Source organism: Pristiophorus japonicus, chromosome 3 (genome assembly GCF_044704955.1).
Source record: "Pristiophorus japonicus isolate sPriJap1 chromosome 3, sPriJap1.hap1, whole genome shotgun sequence".
In the NCBI taxonomy this organism is placed as follows: domain Eukaryota; kingdom Metazoa; phylum Chordata; class Chondrichthyes; family Pristiophoridae; genus Pristiophorus; species Pristiophorus japonicus.
This window is the reverse complement of record NC_091979.1, coordinates 225903375-225929779: the sequence shown is the minus strand read 5'-3', so window position 1 is coordinate 225929779 and position 26405 is coordinate 225903375. Positions and strand designations below refer to the sequence as shown.

The following is a 26405-nucleotide window of genomic DNA, read 5'->3' as shown; positions in this document are numbered from 1 at the left end:
AGGGCCACTCCCTCCCAACTGTATACCACTGTGCTGCCACCTCTGGTGAGGCTATCCTGCCATGGGATAGGACATAGACAGGGATGGTGATGGGGGAGTCTGGGACATTGGCTGAAAGGTATGATTCTGTGAGTGTGAGAGTGTCAGTGTTACTGATATTAGCTTTTTATTTCCAGATTTATTTAATTAACTGAATTTAAATTCCCCAGCTGCCGTGATGGGATTTGAACTCGCGTCTTCTGAATCATTAATCCAGGTTAGATTACTAGTCCAGTAACATAACCACTATGCTTTCCATTCAGGGAAAGGGTAGCAATAGTTGAAATTATTTTGTATATTATCCAACACAGCATAGCCCCATAAAATAGATGTATAATTGATTAGAAGATACAAATTAAACTTGCTGAAGCAATTCCACCTCGTAGTGTAGATAGCCCATCTACTGGTGAGAAGGTCCAAAGCAAGAGAATAAATATGAAGACAATTTTATCTAAGTTGCTTTCATATACCTGGTTATAGACTTGGCATTCTCTTTTATCATGAAATTGTGTTCAAAATCTTGGAAAGAGGAGTGTATGGAGACATGTCTCAATAGAAAGCAATGTAATTCAATACCATGGATCGTGTTCTAGTCCCATTAACAGTTTTGCTTTCTTGAGCAATATGTCTAACTCTTATCTACTTCAAAAAAAAACTGCCACCACAGAATCACAGCATCCCCTTTATTGATACCCAAGTGCTACAAAACGGAATTATAAATAAACGTCAAACTTGTCAGAGGTACTGAGAATTTTGTTGAGAACCAACAAAATGGATGTAGTATTTTCTTGTGTTATTGTAGCAAATAAAATACTTAAATGAAAGTAGTTTTCATAAGTTAGTGCACAAGTCCTCAAGAACTGAATAAAGATTCCCACTTGTCAATGTATATTAAGCAGTCAGTTCTGAGCCAGGCTGTTTCGCACTCCTCATACTTGACTGAAGAGATGCAATTTGCTCAGATATGAAATACAGCGTTAAGCACATTTTGGCAAAAGTGACGAAACTGAATTGGGAAAATGGAGTTTCTATAACTAGGATATATATATTGTGTTCTGTTTTCCAGTATGTTTATTTTTCTGACCTTACACAATGTTATTATTTGATTCTTTTAAATCTGAGTACATTTTCACTCATGCATGTACTACAGTTCTCTCAAATGTAACTTATGTTCACAGCCATTTACAATAAATACATATATTGTATTTAAAGGCCCATATCTAGCTCTTGATGCCACCTTATTATTGATACAACAGCATTATAGCAGGAAATTATATAATTTTCAGAGAAATATGAGCAAGCTTAATTATTAAGGCAGTTTAAATATCTTTACTCAAAAGGTGAAATCTTTAATTCAAGGTTGTAACATACTACATATTCTCTTATATGGACCAAAATAAAATTCAAATTTACTAGAAAATAAGTTACAGAATATTGACATTTCAAAATCAAGCTGAGCCACCTGATGAACAAATACACTGCATTTTTATATGGTAAAAATATTTTATCCTGTAAATCTACAAGATAGCGATGGCTAGTCGAACAGTGCAAATACCGTAGAACTTTAGGGTCAAAGGTGAAACCCAAGACATTGGAGTTCTGGCTCAGACATTTTAAATCCAAAATTATTTTATCTTACTTTTGCATGTATTACAAAAATAATTTAAAGGTATTTCTTTACCTATCAATGACAGCTCTGGCTTCTCCCAAAGTTACCTCTTTGTTGAGGTGGAGTCCTAGAAAAATGAGTTTTTAAGATTCAAAATTGGATTGGAAATAATTTTATGGAGTAAGAATAGGGACTCTTTAAACTGTCATCTTAGTTTCCGATCCTACTAATTGCACTCATCTTTGACACTGTTACTCATTTCTATATCATTCTTGGTTTAGGCTGAATCAAAGATTTTGCCAAGATTCTGTTAGTTAAGGAACTAAGCAGAACACTTAGGTCCTTATTTCAAGTAATTATGCATATATTTTTGTTGTAGCATTGAAAAAAGGGGTGAACAAGGGGTTTAAAAGTAGACTTTATGAACACAAGCACTTATGTACAGCATGCCAGTGCTGCCACATGTATATTTTCTCAATGCTTTTTCCATATACCAAAAAGTGATTGTATTACAAAAATCTTAACACTATCTCAACTAGTCAAAAAAAGTACAATGTAATCTTACAGACAACTTAATTTATACTTGCCAACAAGTAATGAAAAAATTAAGGGTGAATTTTTCATGCAACTGTACTCTCATCTCCCCACTCTCGTTCAGGGGTTCTCAACCATTTTCCATCAGAGGCACCTCTTCTGTGTTATAAAAATTCCGTGGCACCCCGTAGCACAAGTATTTTTCTGCATAAAAATTAGTTATTTGTTATTAATAGCTCTATTACACCTTACATAAAGAAGAATTTATTAAGTCCTAAATTTACAAAAGGAAAATACTGCAGATGCTGGAAATCAGAAATAAAAACAGAAAATGGTGGAAATACTCAGCATTTAACGTTTCAGGTCTGTCAAAAGGAAACATTAACTTTGTTTCTCTCACCACAGATGCTGCCTGACCTGCTGAGTATTTCCAGCATTTTCTGTTTTTATCTTAAGTTATGTGCCCAATTGCTGCCTAAGGTCTGCTCCACCCCATCAACCATTTGCTTAACAGGAAATGAACCAGGAACAAGCGTAATACTTACTACAGGCTTGTTTTGTGCATATTCGATCAGACTGAACTAAAGTTCCAGGTCCATGTCCTCTATTCGGAAACAGAACTTCCCTCTTATTTCCATACCAAAACCCAACAATGCAGTGAAAGCCAGTGACTTGAATTAACAGCACCAGTAATGACGGAGGTGGTTGGCACGAGTGAAATGGAGAAATAAACAAACAGGGAACCTGAGCGACTATACCCACCCAACCACATCGCCATAAATCCTTTAGTGACAAAGGCAGCCCCTTTCTTTCCTCCTCCTCCAACCCTTTCACAAATTGCCGGCAGTATCTCAAAGGACACGAGCGCCCAGACAAGGCCTATTAGTCTGTCAGAGAAGCACATGGCCATGAATATAAAATTCTGAGCCTTGAGATAATTTGCTCTATTTTCTCGCCTGTTTGATTCACCTACATTTTGTGTGCATCATCTGTGTCTTACTCAAATATTTTTAGAACATTTTATTCTTTTGCCTTTTTATTGCCTCATTCAAGCAAACAATGGTTTTTGTGGTCAATGCTCCTCTGCGACAGGCTGCTGACTTCCACCCTGCTGTTTGGTTGTGTTTAGTCCTATGAAGTGGTTCATCCATCTTAGAGTTCTGATGAAGGGTCAACAGCCAAAGCATTAACTTGACTTATTTTTTTCACGAGGGATGAGCGTATTTCATGCATCATCTGTTTTTATTTCTTTGACTCTTACCCGTTGAACTTTCCCTCTCCTCTGCACTTGGTTTAGTCTGAAGCTGTATTTATATTGGTTTCTTGCCATTTTAGTTGCTGCCGGCTCCTGACATGTGGGTCTTGTGCAGCTAGCAGCAACTGCAAGGTAAACGTGCTGGATCCACTAAGGATGGTAGCTGGGATACCGTTGAAAAAAAACCTGGGTCTACCCAATAGCTGGTCTTAGTGTCTCGGTGGCTAGCCCTAAGGGTACCTGGCAAGCTAACTTGAGGGTTGCCACCAGCTGCAGGAGAACCGTACACCAGGAACCAGCAAAGAAGCAACATAAAAGCAGTTATAGAAGGAACTTGTTTATTTCCTGATACCTAAATGGAGGGATCCAAGTCGAAACATTGGACAATCTTGTTGCATTCCAAATGCTGACAGCCCTGTCGTGTATTACCAGCAACTACAGTTTTATTAATTTCCACCATTTACGATGTGAATTACAGAGTGTGTGTGAAAGGGCTTCATTACAATAGGGTTGAAAGGAAGGCTCACGCTAAGGGACTTGTCTAAGCATTCAATGTTTATGCCATTAGCATCAGTAGTCTCCCTTGTATATTGATGGGTCAAACGAACTGGCAGACCCCCTGAAATGTTCTCGCAGACTCCTAGGGGGCTGCAGACCAACGGTTGAGAACCCCTGCTCTAGTTGACTTTGTATCTATAAGGCAATGTGTTAGTGGCTCTTCTGATGTTATCAATATAGATAATTTATATCCATAATTTGTAAATGTAATTTTAATATGTAGCATTAACAGTATACATGATTCTATACAAATTGCTAAAATTAACACATTGTAAGCTCTTTACTGTATTTTGTTCAGTTCAATTTCTCATGACACAGTAAATATGTAATTTCCAAGCATTCATCTTTTTACTCAACTCAAAAAGCAAAAGATGCGTAGTTAAGGGTTGATTGTTTTTACACCAAGCTGAAGCCTTCATAATGATCTATGGCTTTAACTAGCTTGGTCTGAAGGGTTTCTTTGTCTGTGTATTTTGGCAGATCCAGAAGATTAAAGCAGGTGTGTGCCACTGGAAGGTAATTATCTCCACCTCCAGTTGGTTGAATGATAAATTTTAGGCTCTTCATTCCAAGAATTGGGATACGGTCACTGCCAGTTAGAAACACTGTAAAATAAATGCAAAACATAATCACCTATTCTCAGATCGTACTAGTGCACCGAGAAGGAAGAGACTTAAAACAGATAAAATCATGAACAGGTAATTCAATTAGTTCATCCATGCCTTTAAAGACTTACACAGAAAACATTTTTTCTTTTCCAAAGGTAGTTCATGGAACACCTCCCAGAAGAGTTTGATGGTAGGATGTTCTGCCCAATATTCTCCTTTATATTCAGTATTCTATGAAAAAAAACAAAGCTGCTTAATGCGAAATCAACAACCTATAGATTAGAAAAAGTTACATGTTGGAACAAGCAAGTCTTGGGTTGAATACTGTATGCACGGAGGGTAGACAGCAAACACGGTCATCTGCAGAGAGATAGCAGAATGGAAATCAGTTGCCTGTGGACAGGGGGGGGGGGGGGGGAGCCGGAGAGCGAGAGGTGAGGGGAGATTGGAGGGAGAGATCGGGGTAATCAGGTAATCAGAGGTGTTGGAAGATGTCAAGTACTTGATGGGGTAAAGAGTACAGAGAGCACAGTGCGGATGGGGAAGAACATGATCCAGCTCCAAAGGGGGGATTGAGAGTGAGAACATGATCTAGATGGCAAGAATAGACAAAATCTGTAAGTCACAACACTGTCACTATTCACTTCATACCCAATAAACCGGTTAACAATTTGTGACCCACACACAGTGCCCCATCTATGGCAGGGAGGTAAGGTCAGGAACTTGTTGGGGGCGGGGGGGAAGAAAGAACGTCATGAATCCCCGGGGACGGAACTTGGGCAGGGGGAGGTCAGGCACTTGGGGCGGTGGTAGAATGTCAGGAACTTGTGGGGGGGGGGGGGGGCAGGAGGAAAGGGGGAGGTCAGAAACTTGGGGGCTGGGGACAGGAACTTGTTTGAGGGATGGGAGAAGGTCTTAACCCGTGAGGGTGAGCCATGTCTGTTCCAAGTAAGCTCAGTTCTGTCTGGAGTCAGCAGTCGGAATGGCTCGAATTACACTTTGCAAAGAGAAACTGCTGGGTATGTCTTATCTTCCAAGGGGATCAATCAGCGCTTTAGGTGTTACAAATAAACATGTCCAATAAATATTGGAAAGAATGAAGCCACTGTCTTTAGTCCCCGCCACAAACTCCGTTTCCTGACCACCGTTTCCATCCCTGACAAATGTCTGAAGCTGAGCCATTTGTAACATTGGTGTGTTTGAGTCAGAGATGAACTTCTGATCACACATCCACTCCATCACCAAGACTTCCTACTTCTACCTCTAACATCGCTGGACTCCAATCCTGCCTCAGTTCATCTGCTGCTGAAACCCTCATCCATGCCTTTGTTTCCTCTAGATCTCCAAATCTCTACTGGTCGGCTTCCCATCATCCAACTTGTGCTCATCCAAAACTCTGCTGCCTGTACCTTAACTTGCATCAAGTCTCTTTCATCCATTACCCTTGTGCTTGCTGACCTATGCTGGTTCCCAGTCTAACAATGCCTCAATTAAAAAATTCTCACCCTTGTTTTCAAATCCCTCCATGGCCTTGCACCTCCCTATCTCTATAACCTCCTCCAGCCCTACAAGCCTTTGAGATCTCTGCGCTCCTCCAAATCTAGCCTCTTGAGCATCCCTGATTTTAATTGTTCCACCACTGGCGGCTGTGCTTTCAGCTGCCTTGACCCCAAGTTCTGGAATTCGCTCCCTAAACCCCTCCGCCTCTCTCTCCTCCTTTAAGATGCTCCTTAAAACCTACCTCATCATCTCCTTCTGAGACTCGGCGTCAAAAATGTTTTTATTGATAACGCTCTTGTTAAGCACCTTAGAATGTTATGTCGCATTAAAAGGCACTATATAAATGCAAGTTATTATCGTTGTTAAGGATGGCTTGGTAAAGTTGATACTGAAGCCACAGGTAGGACCAGTATGTAGTCCCTTAATACAAGATGTAGTAAGACTGACAATGCTAGGATGTCAGTTAGTATCAATTAGCATTAGTCAAATGTCCACTGCCACCCAGCCTCGAGCTGGTCATGAGTTAGATCAAATTAAGTTACCAGTGGTAGAGGATGTTGTCTAGGGTTCTGAAGTAGGTATCATTGCCAGCAGAATAGATTGTGTGTGTTAAGAGCCAGTATTACCTGGTGCAGGTTGAGAACCTCTGTCAAGTTTAACAAGATTTTGGGGGCGAAACTGCCCCTTTGAGTCCCGTTAATGTCTCCAGAGGGCGCAAGACACTTTTCGCCCGGGGGGGGGGGGGGGGGGTGCTACTGGCTCCTGGAAAATTTCCCGGGAGTTTGCGGAGACGCTGTCATGGCAGCGCTGCGCCCCACGGGTAGCACCCCGGGTTGCCTTGCAACCACGATTACATCACCGCCCCGCAGGGCTGGCGCGAGCAGGTGTTGACACCAGCTTCGCACATTGCGAAGTTGGCTAACATCCGCTCGCGGGACGGAAGTTAAAGGGAAGGAAAATCTTACATTTTTTGCCGACTCTCGGGTCGGCTCACTTAACTTTTTTTTTGCGTGGTTCGGGCTGGCATCGTGCAGCCCGGCACTCCGTTTTGGGTGCCGGGCTGCATGCCTGGTACCACGCTGCCCTGGTGGTCCAGCACAGACCATCAGAGGCCTTGTCGAGTGTGCAGGGCCCACCCCCCCTTTAAGCGAAGCTCCTGATCGTGCCCTTAAAGGAAGTGGAGTGCGGGAAATTGCGCACCACTTCCTTTGAATGACGGTAAACACAATTCAGCGGCCAGGACGGGACTTCCGCACCGGGCGCAGAAATTCATGCCCTGAGTGGGTTACCGCCCCCAATTGGAGTGCAGGACAATATCGCCTCCTTTATAGCATGACTTGCCGAGGCATATTTCAGACACATGTGGATATTAGCAATTTTCAAGTGTTAAACATTTAGTGTAAAAAGCCCATGAGACAAAAAGTTGCTAATTGGTAGGACTGCACCCATTTGACAGTTAGAACATTAATTAAACTCGCATGGCACCAAAATGGAAAACCTGTTATATTCCTCACTACTGACATCCTTCATTTTGAAGATTGCAAAATTTGCCAAAAAAACAAGTATGCTTCTTTATCTGGAATGGTTACACTGAGCATACCACTACTAACCTTTTCCCATTCGTTCCAGTCATAATTTGCATTTCCAATCACCATTGCCTGCAATTCATTCGGCTGGAAGAGCTGAAGAACCTTTCCTCCACACACTTTGTGAAAGCCTTCATAGAAAGCATCAAATAAAGGAGCAACTGATTTGTTAAACACATAGTCCACGTATGCATCCACAAATTTTTGCCTGGAAAATATGAGCAACATTTCTTAGTGACTTATGCACAAATGCTGACACTGGAGTAAGCATGCAACTAGATAAGACAGAATCATTTCTTTTTATAAAGAAGTTGTCAAAATCTCCCATTAAAATTTGATTTTTGAGCATGGTGAACATTTCTCATACCCCAGTTACATTGCACAATACAGTCTGGAACTTTTCCCAAGAATGGGCATATGAGATTATACTGCCGGTCTGCAGCACTGTTGCAAGAAAGAAACGAGAGCTTCATAATGGCATACTCAAGTCTCTAGCTGCCAGTGAAAGTTTGTGAAAAATAGATGATGTAGTCATCTCTTTTCTATTAGAAATTTGTGTGATCAATTTTTCTTTAAAACTTCAGAGCCAGTTAGTGCCAACGTACAGCAGTAGTGATTGCCTTTCTGAAAAATCTTATTATGCCTCATGTTTGGTATGTGTGTGCTGGGAAAGAATGTGCTGCATCAATATCAAATATCTAGTACAACATGGGGCATAAGATGCACTTAATGTAAATGTTAGATTATGAACCTTGAAAGATCTTAATTCTTTCAGGATGCTGGACCAACACAATTTTCAAAACCAGTTTGGGGTTAGGCAAATCACCTCCCACCTTTATCTTTTTAAACACTTGCGCATCTAATTGTGACGTTTGCTAGACATTTGTGGATAATCATTCAGAAGTGTAATTTGTCACTTCTAAATAAATCACCCACTTCTATAGATGTACACGATGACAAAGAATGAGCTGGTGCAGACATGGAAAGTACTTTCAGCCAACTTATACAAAGGATATTGTTTTTAATTTCCTAAGAATCTTTACATTTTCATTTGTAAAAATGTCATCCAACTGAAAATATTGGGGAGGCCATTTTTAATATCCAGGAAATGAAGTAATTACTTAATGCATTACCCTATATAAAAACAAGGCTGGTTACTGCTCCTATGTACACCACTTCACATTTAACAAAGTAACAATGCATTCTCTTACAAGTTCTCAAATAGCAGCTTTTGGACCATTGGGAAGAGATCAATGGAAGAAATGAATACAAGAGCACCAGAAGCTGCAAGAAAATAAAGTATTCAGAAGGACAGCTGAGCCTTATATATGGCTATCCTTACTTACAGTCTACTTTTGTTAATTCAAAGTTGTTACTTTGCTTAAACATTATGTGAATTATCTGGTAGTTTGAACTAAACTATTTAAATAAAACAGCACAACAAATGTGTTTTGCATAATTTCAATTTTAATAGACAATTTGAAGTAAACAACTTCAAATTAAGGGTAAACTGTATTTTCAATCATTTATTGGGCTGAAAAAAGATTGGAAAAGAGATAGAATGCTTGGAGAACCAGGTAAAAAAAACAGATCAAAGTAGTTAGGAGAGATCACTGAGGCAAAGGGCAAGAGTAGTGGTCTGACCAGCTGTTTGGGGGAAGAAGTGCTCTTTATATATGGCTGCACACCACTTAAACAGCTGATGAGTGCGCTCCTCTCAATCCTCCCTCCAATGCAATCCGCTGGTCTCCTGACTCCCGCATAAATTTTCACAGATGTGAGAATGCAGATAATTGAAGCATAGATAATTTATCTTTCACTGTCATTTTAATCCATTTACAGGTGATCATTTCCATAATATTGTAAAATTAAAGATTTGTGCATCAAAATTTTGTTTAGTGATGCATAAAACTTCGAACTGCCATTTAAGATAATTATTGTAATCATCAAAGGACCATTTGTGAACAGCATGAAAGCTTTTACAAAAATACATGTGGCTTTCAGTAATATTTTTCTGCAGTGCATCTAAACAAGGTCTCTCACCTGTTATCTTTAGTGACAGGAATAGTGGTGCCACCCGGAACTAACTCTTTAATTTCTGTTATACCAAACTTTTCTACGGCAATCTGTTTAAATGGATAGAGAATTGAGGAAAATGTAAAATGCTAAAAACAAATCTAAAATATTAACTAAACTATTGTGCATTTTCAGATAACACAAGAACTTTACCCTATACAAGGCTAAAATACATCAAAGCAAGGAGAGACCAAAGATTTCTAATGATCATCTTCCAGATTTATTGGCAGTCCTGGTTTGTATTTTGCAACAATTTTGTTTTAATTTCAGCTTGTCAGATCTTTTCCCCTTTTTATCTTTACAAAATAAAATACAGATAAACACATTGTTTTCAGTATTTAATACGCCACTAACGCAACAATGTGGGATTTTTAGTTTTAGATGAATTAGGAGGTATCTTTTCAGTGAATGCCAATCTCTTTAAACACAAGGAATGAACAGTCCCACAAAACCGCAACTCAGTTGAGTAGTTCAAAGATAAACATTTGGAAGACTACACGACAAAGGTTAAGCATGATTTCCCATAAAGGACTGAAAATTTGAATCCCAAATACCATGGCGCTGTAATGCAGGAAGAACTCCCCAAGTCACAGTACAACAAAAACGTATACTGTAACATGCAGCACTATGAAAATTTCACTTCCATCAATATTGATTATTACACATGTAAAAAACCAGCAAAATTAGTTATGCGGGGTCTAAATTAGCTAATTATGAAGTTACTAAGATTAAAAATATGTACATTTCTAGAGAATAACGATTAAGTGTCAAATTACTGTTTTGTGATCAAAACTTCAATAAAAATAAGGATGGAAACATCTGCAAATTAGGTAATCAAAAATGGGTTGCAATTTTGAAAATGTGTACTAGTTCTTTTAGTGAGTTGCTCACACCGCAGCTAAAGGTTACTCAGGTAGATAGAGAATGGGTGACCATCAGGCAGAGCAGTGGAAGGTAGTGCAGGGGTCCCCTGCGGTCATCCCTCTCCAAAACAGATACACCGCCTTGGGTGCAGTTGGGGTGGGGGGAGTGGGGGGGCCAGGGGAGGGCAGCAGCAGCCAAGTTCATGGCACCGTGGATGGCTCTGCTGCACAGGAGGGCAGGAAAAAGAGTGGGGAGTTATAGTGTTAGGGGATTCTATTGTAGGGGGAATAGATAGATGTTTCTGTGGCCGCAATCGAGAGTCCAGGATGGTATGTTGCCTCCCTGGTGCAAGGGTCAAGGATGTCTCGGAGCGGCTGCAGGACATTTTGGAGGGGGAGGGTGCATAGCCAGTTGTCGTGGTGCATATAGGTACCAACGATATAGGTAAAAAATGGGATGAGGTCCGACAAGCTGAATTTAGGGAGCTAGGAGTTAAATTAAAAAGTAGAACCTCAAAGGTAGTAATCTCAGGATTGCTACCAGTGCCACGTGCAAGTCAGAGTAGGAATTGCAGGATAAGATGAATATGTGGCTTGAGGAATGGTGCAAGACAGAGGGATTCAAATTCCTGGGACATTGGAACTGGTTCTGGGGGAGGTGGGACCAGTACAAACCGGACGGTCTGCACCTGGGCAGGACCGGAACCAATTCCAAGGGGGAGTGTTTACTAGTGCGGTTGGGGAGGGGTTAAACTAATATGGCAGGGGGATGGGAACCTATGCAGGGAGACAGAGGGAAGTAGAATGGGGGCAAAAGCAAAAGATAGAAAGAAAAAAAGTAAAAGTGGGGGGGGGGGGGGGGGGGGGGAGTGGGGGGAAAGAGAAACCCAAGACATAAATCAAAAAGAGCCACATTACAGCAAAATTCTAAAAGGGGCAAAGTGTGTTAAAAAGACAAGCCAGAAGGCTCTGTGCCTCAATGCAAGGAGTATTCGTAATAAGGTGGATGAATATACTGCGCAGGCAACTATTAACGAATATGATATAATTGGCATTACGGAGGCATGGCTCCAGGGTGACCAAGGCTGGGAACTCAACATCCAGGGGTATTCAACATTCAGGAAGGATAGACAGAAAGGAAAGGAGGTGGGGTAGCATCGCTGGTTAAAGAGGAAATTAACGCAATAGTAAGGAAGGACATTAGCTTGGATGATGTGGAATCTGTATGGGTAGAGCTGCAGAATACCAAAGGGCAGAAAACGCTAGTGGGAGTTGTGTACAGACCACCAAACAGTAGTAGTGAGGTTGGGGACAGCATCAAACAAGAAATTAGGGATGCATGCAATAAGGGTACAGCAGTTATGATGGGCGACTTTAATCGACATATAGATTGGGCTAACCAAACTGGTAGCAATACGGTGGAGGAGGATTTCTTGAAGTGCATTAGGGATTTTTTTTAGACCAATATGTTGAGGAACCAACTAGAGGGCTGGCCATCCTAGACTGGGTGATGTGTAATGAGAAAGGACTAATTACCAATCTTGTTGTGTGAAGCCCCTTGGGGAAGAGTGACCATAATATGGTAGAATTCTTTATTAAGATGGAGAGTGACAGTTAATTCAAAGACTAGGTTCCTGAACTTAGGGAAAGGCAACTTCGATGGTATGAGACGTGAATTGGCTAAAATAGACTGGCGAACGATACTTAAAGGGTTGACGGTGGATAGGCAATGGCAGACATTTAAAGATCACATGGATGAACTTCAACAATTGTACATCCCGGTCTGGAATAAAAATAAAATGGCGAAGGTGGCTCAACCGTGGCTAACAAAAGAAATTAAGGATAGTGTTAAATCTAAGGAAGAGGCATATAAATTGACCAGAAAAAGCAGCAAACTGAGGACTGGGAGAAATTTAGAAGTGAGCAGAAAAGGACAAAGGGTTTAATTAGGAGGGGAAAAATAGAGTATGAGAGGAAGCTTGCTGGGAACATAAAAACGGACAGCAAAAGCTTCTATAGATATATGAAGTGAAAAAGATTAGTGAAGTCAAACATAGGTCCCTTGTAGTCAGAATCAGGTGAATTTATAATGGGGAACAAAGAAATGGCAGACCAATTGAACAAATACTTTGGTTCTGTCTTCACGAAGGAAGACACAAATAACCTTCCAGAAATACTAGGGGACAGAGGGTCTAGTGAGAAGGAGGAACTGAAGGAAATCCTTATTAGTCAGGAAATTGTGTTAGGGAAATTTATGGGATTGAAGGGCGATAAATCCCCAGGGCCTGACAATCTGCATCCCAGAGTACTTAAGTAGCCCTAGAAATAGTGGATGCATTGGTGATCATTTACCAGCAGTCTATTGACTCTGAATCAGTTCCTATGGACTGGAGGGTAGCTAATGTAACACCACTTTTTAAGAAAGGAGGGAGAGAGAAAACAGGGAATTGTAGACCGGTTAGCCTGACATCAGTAGTGGGGAAAATGTTGGAATTAATTATTAAAGATGAAATAGCAGCGCATTTGGAAAGCAGCGATAGGATCGGTCCAAGTCAGCATGGATTTCTGAAAGGGAAATCATGCTTGACAAATCTTCTAGAATTTTTTGAGGGTGTAATTAGTAGAGTGGACAGGGGAGAACCAGTGGATGTGGTTTATTTGAACTTTCAAAAGGCTTTTGACAAGGTCCCACACAAGAGATTGGTGTGCAAAATTAAAGCACATGGTATTGGGGATAATGTATTGACGTGGATAGAGAATTGACTGGCAGACAGGAAGCAGAGAGTCGGGATAAACGGGCCCTTTTTAGAATGGCAGGCAATGACTAGTGGGGTGCCGCAAGGCTCAGTGGTGGGACCCAGCTATTTACAATATACATCAATGATTTGGATGAAGGAATTGAGTGTAATATCTCCAAGTTTGCAGATGACATTAAGCTGGGTGGCGGTGTGAGCTGTGAGGAGGATGCTAAGAGGCTGCAGGGTGACTTGGACAGGTTAGGTGAGTGGGCAAATACATGGCAGATGCAGTATAATGTGGATAAATGTGAGGGGTTATCCACTTTGGTGGCAAAAACACGAAGGCAGAATATTATCTGAATGGCGGCAGATTAGGAAAAGGTGAGGTGCAATGAGACCTAGGTGTCATGGTACATCAGTCATTGAAAGTTGGCATGCAGATACAGCAGGCGGTGAAGGTGGCAAATGGCATGTTGGCATTCATAGCTAGGGGATTTGAGTATAGGAGCAGGGAGGTCTTACTGCAGTTGTACAGGGCCTTGGTGAGGTCTCACCTGGAATAGTGTGTTCAGTTTTAGTTTCCTAATCTGAGGAAGGACGTTCTTGCTATTGAGGGAGTGCAGCAAAGGTTCACCAGACTGAGTCCCGGGATGGCAGGACTGACATATAAGAGACTGGATCGGCTGGGCCTGTATTCACTGGCGTTTAGAAGGATGAGAGGGGATTTCATAGAAAGATATAAAATTCTGATGGGACTGGACAGATTAGATGCAGGAAGAATGTTCCCGATGTTGGGGAAGTCCAGAACCAGGGGACACAGTCTAAGGATAAGGGATAATCCATTTAGGACCGAGATGAGGAGAAACTTCTTCACTCAGAGTTGTTGATCTGTGGAATTCCCTACCACAGAGAGTTGTTGATGCTAGCTCGTTGGATATATTGAAGAGGGAGTTAGATATGGCCCTTATGGCTAAAGGGATCAAGGGGTATGGAGAGAAAGCAGAAAAGGGGTACTGAGGTGATGATCAGCCATGATCTTATTGAATGGTGCTGCAGGCTCGAAGGGCCGAATGGTCTACTCCTGCACCTATTTTAAGCAGTAATGCAACACATGTGCAAAAGCCATGACACTTGTAATTTAATTTGAATCACAAGTGTTACTACAGATATTTAACACCTCTGATTGATCATCACAGGCAGTCCCTCGGTGAAGAGAATGACTTGCTTCCACACTAGAAATGAGTTCTCAGGTGACAAGAGTCCAATGCGAGACCTACAGTCTCTGTCACAGGTGGGGCAAACGGTGGTTGGAGGAACGGGTGGGTGGGGTGCCTGGGTTGCTACTTGCTCGTTCCGCTTGCTCTCGGCGAAGAGCCTCGAGTGTTCAGCGCCTTCCCGGATGCTTTTCCTCCACACCTCTGATTATATGAATAGTATTGTACAGTAGTGTAGTACAGACATTATTGGTGTAGCCATGCAAGAAAGAAGCACCTCATTATACTAGTGGTTCACACCAGCATGGGAGGACATATCTGTGTATTCTTAAACATGTGCAGAGAGTATAATTTGCTGGCATCCAGTTTTCACAAATTTATCATTACTTCTTTATCTTGCATTCTATGCTCCGATTTATAAAACCCCAGATGATGTTGGCCTTTTTATGGCTTTATCTATGTGCACACACTTTCAGTGAATTATGTATTCGAACCCTTAATTCTCTGTTGATCCACAGCCATAAGCATCTTTCCATTGAGTCTATACTCCCTATTTGTATTACCTCATACTTCTGTACATTAAACCTGTTTGTGCCTTCCTGAAGACATCTACAGTCCTCCTCACGGTTTACCAAACCCCTACTTTTGTGTCATCAGCAGATTTAAAGATTGCATTCACTATACCCAAGTCAAAATCATCTATATACACAGAGAACATAAGTATACCCAGCACTGACCCTTGTGGTACAGAACTTCCAACCCTTCTCCAGTCCGAGCAACACCCATTTACTCTAATGGTTTCCTGTCAACCAACTTTCTATCCACGCGACTATATTTCTTCTTGCCCTATAGGTCTGAATTCTTATAACAAGCTTCTTGAGACACCTTATCAATGCCCTCTGAAAATCTGCATACATAATATCTATCGCATTTCCTTTGTTCAAAATGGTTACTTCTTCTGTCCAAAATGGTCACTTCTTCAAAAAAAAAAACATTTAATTTGTCAAATATGACTTGCCTTTATTCATTCCATGCTGGCTGTCCGTGCATTCATGCACTGCTAAATGCTGACTAATTTTATATTGAATTATGGATTCTAATAGTTTTCACCACAACTGATGTTAGATTAACTGGTCTATAGTTACAAAAGCAAAATACTGGAAATGGTTTATCCTTCTCACTCTTCTTGAACATAGATGGCTACACTCCAATTCAAAAGGTACAACATGCATATTTATGGAGGTTTGAGAATTTATGGCCAGTGACTCTGCCATCACCTCACTGACTTATTTCAATAGTCCAGGGTGCATGCCATCAGGAATCTGAATTATTCACAATGAGTTCTGCTATTTCTTTCGCACCCAATTCCTTTTCAATATACCTCTTCTATATCCTCCTCTAGTATACCTACATTCTTACTTCTATCATCATTTGTAAAAATTTAATATTTCCACATACCTTCATCCTCCAAAATTAGACTCACTCCTTCACATCCTTGGGTGCTCCTTTCCTCTCTGACTATTCTTTAAATTTTTAATGTTTATAAAAACCTTTACCATTTCTTTTCATATGATTGCCTAATCTTTTTCACATTCCTTTTTGCCTTTCCAATTTCCTTTTCACCTCCTCATTACACTTGCTATATACCACCATTACCTTTATTATCATTAGCCCTAACTACCATTTTGTGCTCACTATTTCCCAACTGCTCTACCTTTCTCATCAATTATTTAACCCACTTCATTTCCAAGCACGAAATCAAGCAATGCTTATGTCATTAATGGACTAGAAACATACTGATGCATAGGAAGCAGTTTGGGGTGTATTCTGAAAAGAGTTCCCCACTTTGTCTACATGCATTAACTTTATTCTAGTCTATCTTTGAACAGTTAAAATCACCCAAAATGACCCTACAGTACTTGCATATCATTGAACTGTGCAGATCTCCCATTCTATCTCATATCCATTGTTTGGTGGCCTATAATGCACAGTAGAAACTGCCATATAAAATCTGTCTTAGCACTATAACTTGGGTGTTGTGTTGTTATAGAATCCTTTACTAACACTGCCACTGTTGTCGTTCCTGAAAATGTTAGAAACAGGAATATTAAGATCTCAGTCCTGCCAAACACAAGCCACATCTCCATTATAACTACTCTGTCACATCCCTCCATAGTTATTAATGCCTCTAACTGTCCAATTTTGTTTTCAACGCTTTGTACATTCGCATACTTATCACTCAATCCTGACTCCAATTTTTTGCAACACTGACCCTTATTCTTTTTTCTGGTTTTCTCATCTATTTTTTGATATTTCTTGCTTCATCTATAATATGGTGTTTAATTTAAAAATGTAGACAGTATTAGCATAACCCACTAACACCAAACTCTCAAGAATCAAACTTTCCTTAATCACTTCACACTAGTATTCATTACAGGAAAAAAAACCTGTTGCCCAACTTTACATCAATGTTAAATTCCTGTTGGGGCTAAACTACGCACGCAAACAACTTTATTCCCTCCATTATGTTTCCGACACCCGGAGTATGAATCAGGGCTACCAATAAGTTTAAAAATGCTATAAAACAAATAATCTGATTTCAGTAATGACTTACTATGAAATTGAGAGAGAACACATCTTCCACATCCTCCTCTGGGTAATCTAGCAGTTGCTGCATACTTCTGTATAAAAGTAAAGATTGATACAAAGCTAACCAATTTGCTGTCGTAAACAATCATGATATGAACATATACATACATACATACGAATAGAAAGACTACTTCACAATTTGCACTCCTATAAGATCTAGTATATTGGCTGCATATACACTTTTTTTAATAAAAAATCTAACAGGAAAACAATCAAACATGTTACAATTAAGTCAAGATACAAACACATTTTTTGAAAATGAGCCCAGATGGCTGGCTGGTTGGCAAAAATTGTTTGAATGTATGTCAGAATTTAAAACTAGAAGGGGCACAAAGATAAGTCAACAAGCATCAATTTCACCAAAACAGGTCTCAGAAGGCAGATACAGGGGTACTGAGGTACAGCAAATACTTCCTATAACAAAATGGTGTTGCCAAGTAAAAGTGAAACTTTGTAAATCATCAAAAATGAATAAGCTTAACAAAACTACTATAGAACAAGTACCAGATTGTAGACAAACTACACTGAGATGCAAGAAACAGTGTGCATTTCATCCAGATAGGCATCGTGCACAATGGCCAATTTATCTCAGTAACCGAGATATTTAAAGTTCAAAATAAAGTTTAAAACAAAATGAAAAATTCCAAAGAATTAAATATTTCATAATATATATGATATAACTATTTTGTCTTTTAAAATGGTCATGAAAATTTTTCTTGAAAGCCCCTGAATCTTCCAAAAGCTTGGGGTTAAACTTGATATGGCCTACTCCTACACCTATTTTCTATGTTTCTATAAAGGGGTACTGAGGAAATGATCAGCCATGATCTTATTGAATGGCAGTGCAGGCTCGAAGGGCCGAATGGCCTACTCCTGCACCTATTTTCTATGTTTCTATATTTTTACCCAGAGCAGTGACTGGGTTAGATGAAGGTAGAACTCGATCTGAGCATGTGCATAATATCAGTAGCATTTAGGCTAGCCATACAACACTATTGGGGAGAAATTTGGTAGTTTGGAACGCTAACTTTTTACATTTTGAAAATGTAGTGCCAAGCGCAAAGGAATCTTAACTTCTTCTAAATTGTGCTATAGCGCCCCAGGAAGGAATGGGGCAGTAAATCAAGCACTACTGACCATTGTGGGATGCTACCACCAGAACGCTACTGAATTTCAGGTGACTTGCATTTAGCAATCATCCTTCAACCCTTCAAACTGGCTCATTCCAGCTCTTAAAGGGAAGGTTCTATCAAGCAGCAGCTGCTCATTTTCACCATTCTTCCAACTGAACTCGACCTGACACCAACTGCGAGACTTCAAGGCTATGGCTGCTCCAATCCAGATCGAAGGGAGAGAGCTCGTAGGTTTAATGACATCGTACTGGAGGCATTGGTGAGGAAAGTTGAACAAAGGAGGGAAGTGCTCTTCCCGGCAAGTAGAAGGAGACCATTGCCCCATGTCTTCAGGGCCACCTGGAGGGAAATGGCAGAGGAGGTCTTGGCAAGTAGTGTCGAACGCAGCCTCAGACAATGCCGTAGGAAGTTCAATGACCTCAGTCGGGTGGTCAAGCTGAGTACATGCTTCAGCAAGTCCTACATACCTCAGCAAGTCCTACATACCAGCATCTGTACCTGTCTGTTCACATAGCGCAAACCACCACCCCCACCAAACATCTGCAACTACTCAAACTCACATCCTCATCTCACATCTTGCCTACATTCACAGCTATTCAACGATGGCAGGCATATCTCCCAGACACATAGCTTGACTCTCACATATTCCTTTCTTTTTCAGGGCAAGATGACGCACAATAGGAGGGAGCAGCAGCGGACTAGCAGGGGTGAACCTCAGCTCCAGCAGCTCTCAGACAGCGAGTGCTGCGGCTCATTGGGCAGCAGCTGGTGGGCACCATGGCCATTGGCAACCCCACTGGGGGCAACAACGGTATCTTTATACTCTCTCCTTTTCTCATCCCACTTCCTCCTCACACCAGAAGGCTTTATCATTTTCCAGCTCCTGATACTGTCTGCATTCCCTGCTCCATTCCTGCCCCCTGCCTTCACCTTACCGCGAGTCTTGTGCCTTTATGCTTTCAAATAATCAGCCAGCAGATGTTCAGTCCCTGAGTTCCCCACCCCACCCCCATGAGAGTGACGAAGGAGAAGAGGAGGACGACCCATGCATCACGTAATTGCATCTCTCACCCGCAGGCACCACCTCAGAGACTTGCAGTACGCATTTGTTAGAGGTTAGCTTAGTCGAGGAGTCTGCACTGGGCGACGTACCGGGGACGAGCAGGCTGCAGCAAGGCCAAGGGGAAAGAGTAGCTCGGTGGCCAGCTCCCCGGAGGGAGAGTTCATACGCGAGTTCTGCTGCACAGGACTCCGATAAGGACCTCGATGGGGAGGCATTCACAAGTCTGATAGCCAAGCACTCCGAGATGATGGGTGCAATGGCAAGGCTGTCTGAGAGCATCTCGGCAATGGTAAGGTGAATGGAGGAGTCCGCCTCCAACATTGCAGAGCTTTGCGCACACCATGGAGCCCATCATTTCTAGTCCGCAGTTGATGGTGAACTCCCAGAGAGACCGTGGGGACCCAGACCTCATGACGCGTTATGGGCCATGTGTCAGCCTCCATTGCAGCACAGATAGAAGAAACGCAACATCTTAGTGCTGTAAAGCAAAGAATGGTTGCTGGCATCGAAGCTCAGACTGCTCTCATGCAATCTCAGCTGCATACCACGCGAGCTCTGACTGCTGCCATCGTCGCTGGGTCTCACGGTGTTGCAGCAGGCCACCAATGTGTGTTCCAGCAGATTGGTGGAGATACCGAGGTGCTGCCCCAGGGAGTGGCAGTGGGTCAGTGGAGCAGGAACCTGCTGTCCTCTTGCAGGATGACAGCATTCCTGAGCCCACCATTACCAATCCGCTGCCGGTCACCCAGCCAGCTCAAACTGTCGCCGCCCTGCCTGAGGTGGTACATAAGAACATAAGAATTAGGAACAGGAGTAGGCCATCTAGCCCCTCGAGCCTGCTCCGTCATTCAACAAGATCATGGCTGATCTGGCCGTGGACTCACCTCCACTTACCTGCCCGCTCCCCGTAACCCTTAATTCCCTTATTGGTTAAAAATCTATCTATCTGTGACTTGAATACATTCAATGAGCTAGCCTCAACTGCTTCCTTGGTGCAGTCTACAGCCGGGATTTCCAGGCCCAGAGCTGATCAAGGGCATCCTGCAAGGCCATATGTAGTCTCTGGCCTCAGCAGTCTTCCACCAGCTGTGCTGTAGCCACAGCAGGAAACGTTATGTAGGAGTAGTAGAATAGCTAAAGCCAGTGTTAAAAGGGGATATAAGGTTTTGTACAAGGGTGAATAGGCAATTGAATTGTTGTATATATATGTGGTTCTGTCCTGGGATATATTCTTGGCCGTCTCCTATTTCACATCGACATGTTGTCCCTTGGCGACATCATCCAAAAGCACAGCATCAGTTGCCAAATGTACGCTGATGACACCCTGCTCAACCTCACAACCAAACTGGAAGCAATACGGTGGAGGAGGATTTCCTGGAGTACATAAGGGATGGTTTTCTAGACCAATATGTCGAGGAACCAACTAGGGGAGGGGGGAGGCCATCTTAGACTGGGTGTTGTGTAATGAGAGAGGATTAATTAGCAATCTTGTTGTGCGAGGCCCCTTGGGGAAGAGTGACCATAATATGGTGGAATTCTTCATTAGGATGGACAATGAAACAGTTAATTCAGAGACCATGGTCCAGAACTTAAAGAAGGGTAACTTTGAAGGTATGAGGCGTGAATTGGCTAGGATAGATTGGCGAATGATGCTTAAGGGGTTGACTGTGGATGGGCAATGGCAGACATTTAGAGACCGCATGGATGAACTACAACAATTGTACATCCCTCTCTGCCGTGAAAATAAAAAAAGGGGAGGTGGCTCAACCATGGATATCAAGGGAAATCAGGGATAGTATTAAAGCCAAGGAAGTGGCATATAAATTGGCCAGAAATAGCAGCGAACCCGGGGACTGGGAGAAATTTAGAACTCAGCAGAGGAGCACAAAGGGTTTGATTAGGGCAGGGAAAATAAGAGTACGAGAGGAAGCTTGCAGGGAACATTAAGACAGACTGCAAAAGCTTCTATAGATATGTAAAGAGAAAAAGGTTTGTAAAGATAAACGTAGGTCCCCTGCAGTCAGAATCAGGGGAAGTCATAACGGGGAACAAAGAAATGGCAGACCAATTGAACAAGTACTTTGGTTCGGTATTCACTAAGGAGGACACAAACAACCTTCCGGATATAAAAGGGGTCAGGGGGTCTAGTAAAAAGAAGGAACTGAGGGAAATCCTTATTAGTCGGGAAATTGTGTTGGGGAAATTGATGGGATTGAAGGCCGATAAATCCCCAGGGCCTGATGGACTACATCCCAGAGTACTTAAGGAGGTGGCCTTGGAAATAACGGATGCATTGACAATCATTTTCCAACATTCCATACACTCTGGATCAGTTCCTATGGAGTGGAGGGTAGCCAATGTAACCCCACTTTTTAAAAAAAGGAGGGAGGAGAGAAAACAGAATTATAGACCGGTCAATCTGACATCGGTAGTGGGTAAAATGATGGAATCAATCATTAAGGATGTCATAGCAGCGCATTTGGAAAGAGGTCCAAGTCAGCATGGATTTGTGAAAGGAAAATCATGCTTGACAAATCTTCTGGAATTTTTTGAGGATGTTTCCAGTTGAGTGGACAAGGGAGAACCAGTTGATATGGTGTATTTGGACTTTCAGAAGGCTTTCAACAAGGTCCCACACAAGAGATTAACGTGCAAAGTTAAAGCACATGGGATTGGGGGTAGTGTGCTGACATGGATTGAGAACTGGTTGGCAGACAGGAAGCAAAGAGTAGGAATAAACAGGTCCTTTTCAGAATGGCAGGCAGTGACAAGTGGGGTACCGCAAGGTTCTGTGCTGGGGCCCCAGCTGTTTACATTGTACATTAATGATTTAGACGAGGGGATTAAATGTAGCATTTCCAAATTTGCAGATGACACTAAGTTGGGTGGCGGTGTGAGCTGTGAGGAGGATGCTATGAGGCTGCAGAGTGACTTGGATAGGTTAGGTGAGTGGGAAAATGCATGGCAGATGAAGTATAATGTGGATAAATGTGAGGTTATCCACTTTGGTGGTAAAAACAGAGAGACAGACTATTATCTGAATGGTGACAGATTAGGAAAAGGGGAGGTGCAACAAGACCTGGGTGTCATGGTACATCAGTCATTGAAGGTTGGCATGCAGGTACAGCAGGCGGTTAAGAAAGCAAATGGCATGTTGGCCTTCATAGTGAGGGGATTTGAGTACAGGGGCAGGGAGGTGTTACTACAATTGTACAGCGCCTTGGTGAGGCCACACCTGGAGTATTGTGTACAGTTCTGGTCCCCTAACTTGGGGAAGGACGTTCTTGCTGTTGAGGGAGTGCAGCGAAGGTTCACCAGACTGATTCCCAGGATGGCGGGACTGCCATGTCAAGAAAGACTGGATCAACTGGGTTTGTATTCACTGGAGTTCAGAAGAATGAGAGGGGATCTCATAGAAACATTTAAAATTCTGATGGGTTTAGACAGGTTAGATGCAGGAAGAATGTTCCCAATGTTGGGGAAGTCCAGAACCAGGAGTCACAGTCTAAGGATATGGGGTAAGCCATTTAGGACCGAGATGAGGAGAAACTTCTTCACCCAGAGAGTGGTGAACCTGTGGAATTCTCTACCACAGAAAGTTGTTGAGGCCAATTCACTAAATATATTCAAGAAGGAGTTAGATGTAGTCCTTACTACTAGGGGGATCAAGGGGTATGGCGAGAAAGCAGGAATGGGGTACTGAAGTTGCATGTTCAGCCATGAACTCATTGAATGGCGATGCAGGCTCGAAGGGCCGAATGGCCTACACCTGCACCTATTTTCTATGTTTTTATGTTTCTCTCGACCCCTCCACGGTCTAGAAATTGTCAGACTGCTTGACCGACTTCCAGTTCTGGATAAGGAGAAATTTTCTCCAATTGAATATTATGAAGACCGAAGTCATTGTTTTCGGTTCCCACCACAAACTCCGTTCCCTAGCCACTGCCTCCATCCCTCTCCCCAACTTCTGTCTGAGGCTGAACCAGACTGTTCGCAATCTCGGTGTCACATTTAATCCTGAAATGAGCTTTCGACCACATATCCGCAGCATAACTAAGACCGTAACATCGCCAGTCTCCGTCCTTGCCTCAACTCACCCTCTGCTGAAGCCCTCATCCTTTGTTACCTCTCGACTTGATTATTCCAACGCACTCCTGGCTGGCCTCCCACATTCTACCCTACATAAACTAGAAGCGATTCAAAACTCGGCTCACCCTGTGCTCGCTGACCTACATTGGCTCCCAGTTAAGCAACGCCTGTATTTCAAAATTCTCAGTTATTTTCAAATCCCTCCATGGCCTCGCCCCTCTCCATCTCTGTAATCTCCTCCAGCCCCACAACCGCCCCCGAGATATCTGTGCTCCTCAAATTCTGCCCTCGAGCATCCCTGATTTTAATCGCTCAAATATTGGTGGCCGTGTCTTCTGTTGCCTGGGCCCCAAGCTCTGGAAAACCTCTCCGCCTCTCTCTCCTCTTTCAAGACGCTCATTAAAACCTACCTCTTTGGTGAAGCTTTTTGTCACCTGCCCTAATTTCTCCCTATGCGGCTCGGTGTCAAATTTTTTGTCTCATAATACTCCTGTGAAGCACCTTGGGACATTTCACTACATTAAAGGTGCTATATAAATACAAGTTGTTGTTGTTCATGTTTTATGAAAAAAAATTAATTGGAATGTTGCATATTTGGTGCTGTCCCTCATTTCAATTTTGGGGCTCTGCTATGGAATGGGAAATGAATGTAATGATGGGGATGTGCAGAACAACCGGGAATTGGCCTGAAATTCATTGGAACTGATCTCTAATGAAACGCTCACGGATCGCCCTTGCAGAAGGCCGATTGAGTGCCTGCATCCTCTCTTGCTGCTGCTCCTGTTCCTCCTCCTCGTCCTCCTGAGGCGATAGAGCTATGCCTGGCCGCAATGGCTGCGCCCTCATGATGGCCAGCAGCATGCAGCAGACGACGGCGAAAAGGGACACCTGTTCAACCAAGTATTGGAGGACTCCTCCCGAGTGGTCACGGCAACGAAACCGTTGCCCGAGGACTCCGATGGTCTGCTCAATTATGTTCCTGATGACAGCATGGCTCTCATTATAGGAGTACTGGGCAGGAGTGTTGGGGTTGTGGAGGGGAGTCATGAGGCAGGTGGGGTGCAGGTGGACCTTATCTCCGACCAGCCAGCCGCGAGCTTGATGTGATGGCTGGAAGAGAGTTGGCACACCGGTCTGGCGCAGGACGAAAGCATCGTGGCTGCTGCCAGGAAAGCGGGCATTGACTATGAGGATTTGCTGTGTGTGGTCGCACACCAATTGCACATTATTTGAGTGGTAGCCTTTGCGGTTACGGAATACCTCAGGATTGTTATGTGGTACCCGCAAAGCGATGTGGATGCAGTCAATGGCACCCTGCACCATGGGGAAGCCCGCTAGCCTGGCAAAGCCTCATGCACGCTTGTGCTGTCTGGTGATGGGAAGGAAATGTAGTCCCTCCTCCTTCTGTACAGAGCATCTGTGACCTTATGGATACAGCAATGCACAGCAAACTGTGAGATGTTGCAGATGTCTCCTGTTGCACACTGGAAGGATCCACTAGCATAGAAATTGAGCGCGTTAGTGACCTTGACGGTCACTGAGAGAGCCGTCCTCACCCTAGTCAGAGGCTCAAGGTCTGGTTGCAGGCGGTGGCAGAACTCTGTCATTATGTTCTTGGTGAAGCGCAGCCTTCAAACACACTGTTCCTCAGTGAAATTGATGTAGGAGAACTACTGCCGGAATACCGAGAGGGCAATGCCTCCTGTTGAGCCCTGTGGGGCCTTCTACCCTGGTCACATTTTGCACTCTTTCTCTGTGCCTCCGATGGTGACGCTGAAACACGAGGACTCATGAAAGCCCCCATGAAACTTTATAAATGTTGTTGTTTCAAATCTGCTCTCAATGAAAGTCAGGAATCTTTTTAAGAGCCAGAACACTTCTCGAACTGCAGATCGTTCAAATCGGTCGGAGTGCCTGTCTGCCTATGTGAAACTAAGAAGGAAACATTATTGGCCGATTAAAACTTCACCAGATGCTGGCGCCTTTAAATAACGCTCCCCTAGCTGACATCCGACTGAAATCGACTGCTGAAGCTGTCATTGTCAGTGCCAGGCACTAAACCAGGGGGCGAGGGCCAACTTTTGTTCTGTGGCACTGCACACGGTGATGTCAGTGTCGTGTACCTGCCGCCGCAAAACTCCCAACGAATTTAACGGGAGGCGCTGTGCTCACTGTACCCGGTCGCAATCTGATTTGCACCCCATTAGCGCCCCCCGGGGTTGTTAACGGAGGCATAAAATAGCCCAATTTCTCCCCCTATGTTTTTCTCTCTCAATCTCTAAATCTATTTTGTCTTTTCCCCTCAAAAGTTAATTGAAGAAAAGATAAAGATTAAAATTCACTAGCTTTATTCAGGTTAATATTAAGTGCTATTTTTAAAATTGAGAAGGTGCGGGTGTGAATGAAAGAGTATGAGTGTAGAAAGAGAAATGATGGACTGTACAGATTACACACCTGTTGGTGGTTTCAAATTATTAATACCCTATAAATATCAGAAAGTATGAGTGCGAGAGACAGAGCGAGATAGAGAGCCAGAGCGAGAGAGACAGAGCGAGAGCGTGAGACAGTGCGAGAGCGAGAGATAATGATAGAGAGCCAGAGAGAGCGCGACAAAAAGAGAGCGAGAGGAAGAGCGAGAGCGAGCGGGCGAGAGGAAGAGCGAGGGCGAGCGGGCGAGAGGAAGAGCGAGGGCGAGCGGGCGAGAGGAAGAGCGAGGACGAGCGGGCGAGAGGAAGAGCGAGGGCGAGCGGGCGAGAGGAAGAGCGAGGGCGAGCGGGCGAGAGGAAGAGCGAGGGCGAGCGGGCGAGAGGAAGAGCGAGGGCGAGCGGGCGAGAGGAAGAGCGAGGGCGAGCGGGCGAGAGGAAGAGCGAGGGCGAGCGGGCGAGAGGAAG

General features: G+C 43.1%; 1 protein-coding gene across 1 annotated transcript in view; it reads right to left on the bottom strand.

The window, feature by feature from the left end:
* Window positions 1–698: 698 nt before the first annotated feature.
* The window catches only part of herc4 (HECT and RLD domain containing E3 ubiquitin protein ligase 4), a 267220-nt gene continuing 241513 nt past the window's right edge, over window positions 699–26405 (bottom strand). The window contains exons 20-24 of the mRNA XM_070876338.1: window positions 17195–17261; window positions 9733–9815; window positions 7714–7897; window positions 4732–4834; window positions 699–4600 (exon numbers count right to left, since the gene is read on the bottom strand). Of these exons, the coding sequence (XP_070732439.1) occupies window positions 4392–4600; window positions 4732–4834; window positions 7714–7897; window positions 9733–9815; window positions 17195–17261 (646 nt within the window). The 3' untranslated portion in view covers window positions 699–4391. The remainder of the gene's footprint in view (window positions 4601–4731; window positions 4835–7713; window positions 7898–9732; window positions 9816–17194; window positions 17262–26405) is intronic.